General features: G+C 47.5%; 1 protein-coding gene across 1 annotated transcript in view; it reads left to right on the forward strand.

The window, feature by feature from the left end:
- LOC139370814 (calcium channel, voltage-dependent, L type, alpha 1D subunit, a) overlaps nucleotides 1-7,223 on the forward strand; it is a 157,370-nt gene that overhangs the window by 112,652 nt on the left and 37,495 nt on the right. The window contains exons 31-38 of the mRNA XM_071110596.1: nucleotides 111-239; nucleotides 801-866; nucleotides 1,197-1,288; nucleotides 2,040-2,199; nucleotides 2,418-2,545; nucleotides 3,245-3,341; nucleotides 3,797-3,899; nucleotides 4,001-4,102. Of these exons, the coding sequence (XP_070966697.1) occupies nucleotides 111-239; nucleotides 801-866; nucleotides 1,197-1,288; nucleotides 2,040-2,199; nucleotides 2,418-2,545; nucleotides 3,245-3,341; nucleotides 3,797-3,899; nucleotides 4,001-4,102 (877 nt within the window). The remainder of the gene's footprint in view (nucleotides 1-110; nucleotides 240-800; nucleotides 867-1,196; nucleotides 1,289-2,039; nucleotides 2,200-2,417; nucleotides 2,546-3,244; nucleotides 3,342-3,796; nucleotides 3,900-4,000; nucleotides 4,103-7,223) is intronic.

Here is a 7,223-nt window from a genome sequence, read left to right on the forward strand (position 1 = left end):
CTGAGTACTGTTAAGGGCTTGTCCATGGCATTGAAGCACAGCCAGGTTCCCTGTCTACACACACACACACACACACTCCGGTCCTCTGACGCTGCCTCCGTCCCCTACAGAACACGGAGGACAACGCCCGCATCTCCATCACCTTCTTCCGCCTCTTCCGAGTCATGCGATTGGTCAAACTGCTGAGCAGAGGGGAGGGGATCCGCACCCTCCTGTGGACCTTCATCAAGTCTTTCCAGGTGAGGAGGACCACGCCCCGTATAGAGGACCACGCCCCGTATAACTCATCACTCATTTACCAGGCTGTTAATGCACTGAACTAACTCTGGTCCCTTGTTCACCCTCTCTCTCTTTCCCCGCCCTCTCTCTCTCTCTCTCTCTCTCTCTCTCTCTTTATTTCTCTCTCTCTGACCTCTTTCTCTCTCTATCCCTTTCTCACTCCTCTCTCTCTCTTTCCCTGCCCTTGCTCCTCTCTCTCTGTCTCTGACCTCATTCTTTCTCTATCCCTCTCTCGCTCCTCTCTCTCTCTCTCTCTCGCTCTCTTTCTCTGCCCTCTCTTTCTCGCTCTATCCCTCTCTCGCTCCTCTCTCTCTCGCTCTCTCTCTCTCTCTCTCTCTATCCCTCTTTCGTTCCTCTCTCTCTCTCTCTCTCTCTCTCCCTCTCTCTTTCTCTCTCTATCCTCTCTCGCTCCTCTCTCTCTCGCTCTCTCTCTCTCTCTCTCTATCCCTCTCTCGTTCCTCTCTCTCTCCCTCTCTCTTTCTCTCTCTCTCTCTCGCTTCTCTCTGTCTCTCACTCTCCAGGCTCTGCCATATGTTGCCCTTCTGATCGCCATGCTCTTCTTCATCTATGCTGTCATTGGCATGCAGGTGAGTCACTGAAACAGCTATTTGTTACTAAACCATTTGCCCCGAACCAGCTTAATCCTCCAGTCAGTCTCACAGTAACATCCCCACTAAACCTCTTCATAAGGAGCAGCAGTACACCTGGGTCATGTTCCTAAGGTACCAAACGGAGGAAAAACTGATTGAATTCAGAAGCGACTACCTGGACGTGTTCATTGAAGAAAGGCTCATTTTCAGTTTCTTTTGCAAAGGGTTTAAAAACGGTTTCCATTGCATGCCCTTCTGAACGCAGCCCTATTCTTCACGCAGTATGTAAACGAACCCTTGTCCTTCTATCATTACTGTTCGTTTCAGGTGTTTGGGAAGATAGCCATGGTGGACGGCACCCACATCAACCGGAACAACAACTTCCAGACCTTCCCTCAGGCCGTGTTGCTGCTCTTCAGGTCTGTCGAGGTCGGGGGGGGTCACAGGGTCAGAGTTCACGCAGACGTTGTAGGTCGGATATGTAGCGATTATAACATGTCCAGCTAAAGGTAAAAGAGAATCTGTAATCAATGTACTTTGTTTAACAACTTTTTGGTCTTTAGGCCTTCATCAGGAGATGTGGTTGTGAAAAGGTTATGGAATGGTTGTGAATAGGTTACGGTTATGCTGACTTATTCGACGTGACGAGTCCCAGGTGTGGCACGGGCGAGGAGATACGTCGATGACGTGACATGGTTGGGAGTAGGTTGTCTTAAAGGTTACGCTGAGGTATCTGACGAGTCACGTTTCTGTCCCAGGTGTGGCACGGGCGAGGAGATACGTCGATGACGTGACATGGTTGGGAGTAGGTTGTCTTAAAGGTTACGCTGAGGTATCTGACGAGTCACGTTTCTGTCCCAGGTGTGCCACGGGCGAGGAGATACGTCGATGACGTGACATGGTTGGGAGTAGGTTGTCTTAAAGGTTACGCTGAGGTATCTGACGAGTCACGTTTCTGTCCCAGGTGTGGCACGGGCGAGGAGATACGTCGATGACGTGACATGGTTGGGAGTAGGTTGTCTTAAAGGTTACGCTGAGGTATCTGACGAGTCACGTTTCTGTCCCAGGTGTGCCACGGGCGAGGAGATACGTCGATGACGTGACATGGTTGGGAGTAGGTTGTCTTAAAGGTTACGCTGAGGTATCTGACGAGTCACGTTTCTGTCCCAGGTGTGCCACGGGCGAGGCGTGGCAGGAGATCATGTTGGCGTGTATTTCGGGAAAGCTGTGTGACCCAGAGTCGGACTACAACCCTGGGGAGGAGATGACCTGTGGCGCCAGCTTCGCCTACATCTACTTCATCAGCTTCTACATGCTCTGTGCCTTCCTGGTACATAAATACACTTATACACACAGCATATACTTTATACACACGTATACACACAGCACACACACACAAACAGACACGGAATACATATCCACGCAGCATACATACACACACACACACACACACACGCGTACATTTCCACAGGTACGCTCACACAGACTGCGGATGTAGGCACAGTCCGTCCCTATTCTGTTCTGATCCTGTTTGTTATGTTGCGCTAGATTATCAATTTGTTTGTGGCGGTCATCATGGACAACTTTGACTACCTGACTCGCGATTGGTCCATCCTGGGTCCTCACCACTTGGACGAGTTCAAGAGGATCTGGTCTGAGTACGACCCAGAGGCCAAGTAAGTGTGTTGTGTGTGTGTGTCTATTTCGGGACTGTTCAATGTCGGTCCTGGAGGGCCGGAACGCTTCTGGTTTTCATCCTCTCCTTTTAAGCAGGGACTGTTTCAGACCTGGACTGTTTCAGACCGGGACTGTTTCAGACCTGGACTGTTTCAGACCGGGACTGTTTCAGACCGGGACTGTTTCAGACCGGGACTGTTTCAGACCTGGACTGTTTCAGACCTGGAATGTTTCAGACAGGGACTGTTTCAGACCTGGACTGTTTCAGACAGGGACTGTTTCAGACCTGGACTGTTTCAGACCTGGACTGTTTCAGACAGGGACTGTTTCAGACCGGGACTGTTTCAGACCTGGAATGTTTCAGACCTGGAATGTTTCAGACTTGGGACACCAGGTGAGTGCAATTGCCTACCAGGTAGACACCAAAACCAGAAGTGTTTCGGCCCACCAGGACCAGAACTGAACATCCCTGGTATAGATTAAGATTATGTCTGCCTGTTGCAGTTGTCTGAGTTTATGTTTATCAGAGTGCTGTCTCTCTCTCTCTCTCTGTCTCTCTCTGTCTCTCTCTCTCTTTCTCTCTTTCTCTCTCTCTGTCTCTCTGTCTCTCTGTCTCTCTCTCTCGCTCTGTCTCTGTCTCTCTCTCACTCTGTCTGACTCTCTCTCTCTCTCTGTCTGACTCTCTCTCTCTGACACAGGGGCAGGATTAAACATCTGGACGTGGTCACTCTGCTCCGACGCATCCAGCCTCCCCTGGGCTTCGGCAAACTCTGCCCTCATAGAGTGGCCTGCAAGGTAACCGTCTCTCTGCTATCAATCTTTCTCTCTCTTTCTCTCTTTCCCTCTATGCCATCTCTCTCTGCTATCTCTCTCTCTCTCTCTTTCTCTATCTGCTCTCTCTCTCTTTCTCTCTCTGCTCTCTTTCTCTTTCTCTCTATGCCATCTCGCTCTCTCTTTCTCTCTCTCTCTTTCTCTCTCTCTCTTTCTCTCTATGCCATCTCTCTCTCTCTCTTTCTCTCTCTCTCTATGTCATCTCTCTCTCTCTCTCTTTCTCTCTCTTTCTCTCTCTCTCTCTCTCTCTCTCTATGCCATCTCTCTCTTTCTCTTTCTCTGCTATCTCTCTCTGCTATCTCTCTGTCTTTCTCCCTCTCACTTTGTCTCTGTATCTCTTCCTCTCCCTCTAATTGAACTGGCATGTGTTCAACCCTGTACACAGCGTATGTATAGTAACCCTGCTCTTTCCCTCTCAGAGACTGGTGGCCATGAACATGCCTCTAAACAGCGACGGCACCGTCATGTTCAATGCGACGCTGTTTGCGTTAGTACGCACCGCCCTGAAGATCAAAACAGACGGTAGGAGACACACACACACACACACACACACCACAGCAGCACCAGCTGTATAATTTGTGTTGATAGTGATAGGACGTGTCTGGTGTTTACCCGTGCTGTAGGTAATCTGGAGCAGGCCAACGAGGAGCTGAGAGCCGTCATCAAGAAGATCTGGAAGAGGACCAGCATGAAACTGCTGGATCAAGTGGTGCCCCCTGCTGGTGGTCAGTTATATCACCCCCCCTTCCCAGGCTTCTACAGCAATACATCTCAGTAGAAATAACATCCCCAGCATTACACACACACAGACACACACACACCTGAGATCCTGGTAGCAATGCACACATACACACATTCCAGCACAATATCACATATTACACACACATTCCACCTTCCCACTTACATACATCTACAAGTATGAACTCTCAAATATCAACAATGTCCCTCTCTCACACAGAAATAGCCAACACACACTCGCTCACCCTCACAAACTCTCGAACTCATGATTTCAGTTTTGTCCTGCTGTTTTCTGCTCTCGTGTTCTCCACAGTGTGTTTTTGATCTGTGTGCATGGGGGGGGTGTTGTTTATCTACACTCCTTCCACCTGTTCTGGATACCACTGGAGATTCCAGGGTGACTGTGACTGTGGCTGTGACTGTGGCTGTGACTGTGGCTGTGACTGTGGCTGTGACTGTGGCTGTGACTGTGACTGTGACTGTGGCTGTGACTGTGGCTATGACTGTGGCTGTGACTGTGACTGACTATGCGCCAGGCTTTGGGCTTGCATGGCCTCATAGTGGTAGACCACTGACTGTCTCTCAGTGCATGCTGCATCTCTCCTACTAAACTCTCTTTCTCTCCCTCTCTCTCTCTCTCTCTCCTTATGTCTCCTCTCTCTCGCTCTGCTCAAGCTTTTCCAACAGCTTCAGTTCCTTCTCTCTATATCTGTGTCTCTCAAACCCCCCCCCCCCCCCTAAAAAAAAATATATACTGTTAAAGAACTTCAGAATATTCTGAAGCAGTTCTGTTTTAGGGTGGTGGCATGGAACTAGTGTTGCCTCTCCTCTCCGATCTCTGTCCCCGACATGCTTGTTTTAAAAGTGACCCCTGCTTCAGAATCATTCTCACGCGCACGCATACTGCACTGTAAATGCACGCAAACATCTTCCGTTTCACGTTGCTCCACGGCTCTCGCACACAAATCCACACCGGCACTAGCCTACTCGCGTGGATGCCTAGTTCAGCTTGCTTGCATGTGCTCAGTAGAGTCGAACTGTGTATTGGGTTGGGTTCCTTAACAGCCCGAATCCCACTGCTGGAGTGGATCTCAACTGCTTGACTACATTCCTCTGGCTGGCTCGTTTTTTTAGAGGTTTCATAGGTCGACATGACAAAAACAGCTTAGGCCTGCCGAGTGCTGAGGCGCCACTACAGCCTGGGATTCGAAACACTTCTGGTTTTGGTGTCTACCTGGTAGTTAATTGCACTCACCTGGTGTCCCAAGTCTGAAACAGTCCAGGTCTGAAACAGTCCAGGTTTGAAACAGTCCAGGTCTGAAACAGTCCAGGTCTGAAACAGTCCAGGTCTGAAACAGTCCCTGTCTGAAACAGTCCAGGTCTGAAACAGTCCCTGCTTAAAAGGAGAGGATGAAAACCAGAAGCGTTCCGGCCCTCCGGGACCGACATTGAACAGTCCCGAAATAGACACACACACACACAGGCCCTCAATTGGCCTAAGCAGGTGGGGTTTGGCCGGGGGTTTTCCTTGGCTCGTCTGCCCTCTCTCTCCTCTGGCTGCCTACCTAGATTGGACAGGAGATTATTGATACAAGTGATAGTTCAGAAGTGGTCAGGAGGCCCAATAGAGATCCTATAATTCAAATGGATTATGGGATCTCTATGGGATGCCCAGAATCGAACTAGTATCGAACCACCGTTCAGCTACGGTTTCGGATTTAGTTCTATTTGAGGTGTACCTGTGAGGTATACCAGTTCTGTTTTAGGGTGGTGGCATGGAACTTGTGTTGCCTCTTCTCTCCAAGCTATGTCCCCAGGACTGAAAGATGTAGTTGAGGATCTAGATTAAGTTATTGAGTTATTATTGCGTTGTTATTGAGTGATTGTGGTCTTTGGCCTACAGAGAGGATTGGCCATCCATGTGATGCATCTTGAGGTATAGTATGTACACCATCCAGATGGGTGTGTTTTTTATGACAGAATGTTAAAATTAGGTGAAACCAAAAAAATATATATATATATTTTTTTTTACCAAGTTACACTTCTCAAAGGCACCAAATTGGTGGAATGACAGCCAATATGATATACAATGCCTTCAGAAAGTATTCACGCCTTTTTCCACGTTTTGTTTTGTGACTGAATTTAACATGGATTCAGTTTAGATGTTGAGTCACTGACCCTCACACAATTATGTTTTTAGAAATGTTTACAAAATAAGGGAAAAATGAAAAGCTGAAATGTCTTGAGACAAAGCCTTTGTTGTGGCAAGCCTTAATAGGTTCCGGAGTAAAAATGCTTAACAAGTCACATAACCATTTGCATAGACTCTGTGTGCAATAATAGTGTTCAACATGATTTTTGAAGACTAGCTCATCTCTGTACCCTACATATACAATTATCTGTAAGGTCCCTCAGTCGAGCAGTGAATTTCCAATACTGATTCAACCACAAAGACCAAGGAGGTTTTCCAATGCCTTGCAAAGAAGGGCACCTATTGGTAGATGGGTATATAAAAAAAATTCTGACATTGAATATCTCTTTGAGCATGGTGAAGTTATTAATTACACTTTGGATGGTGTATCAATAGACCCAGTCACTGCAAAGATACAGGTGTCCTGCCTAACTTGGTCACCATGAGGACAATGGTGACTTTAAAACAGTTACAGAGTTGAATGACTGTGATTGGAGATAACAGGATGGATCAACAACATTGGAGTTGCTCCAGAATACTAACCTAATTGACAGAGTAAAAAGAAGGAAGCCTGTACAGAACACAAATATTCCAAAACATGCGTCCTGTTTGCAACAAGGAACTAAAGTAAAACTGCAAAAATGTGGCAAACAATCAACTTTATGTCCTGAATACAAAGTGTTATGTTTGGGGCAAATCCAACACAACACATCACTAAGTACCACTCTTCACAGCATGGTGGTGGCTGCATCATGTTGTGGGAAACCTTGTCATTGGCAAGAACTAGGGATTTTTTTTTTTAGGATAAAAATAAATGGAATAGAGCTATAAGCACAGGCAAAATCCTAGAGGAAAACATGGTTCAGTCTGCTTTCCAACAGACACTGGGAGACAATTCACCTTTCAGCAGGACAATA

The sequence above is a fragment of the Oncorhynchus clarkii genome, chromosome 17 (genome assembly GCF_045791955.1).
Source record: "Oncorhynchus clarkii lewisi isolate Uvic-CL-2024 chromosome 17, UVic_Ocla_1.0, whole genome shotgun sequence".
NCBI lineage: Eukaryota > Metazoa > Chordata > Actinopteri > Salmoniformes > Salmonidae > Oncorhynchus > Oncorhynchus clarkii.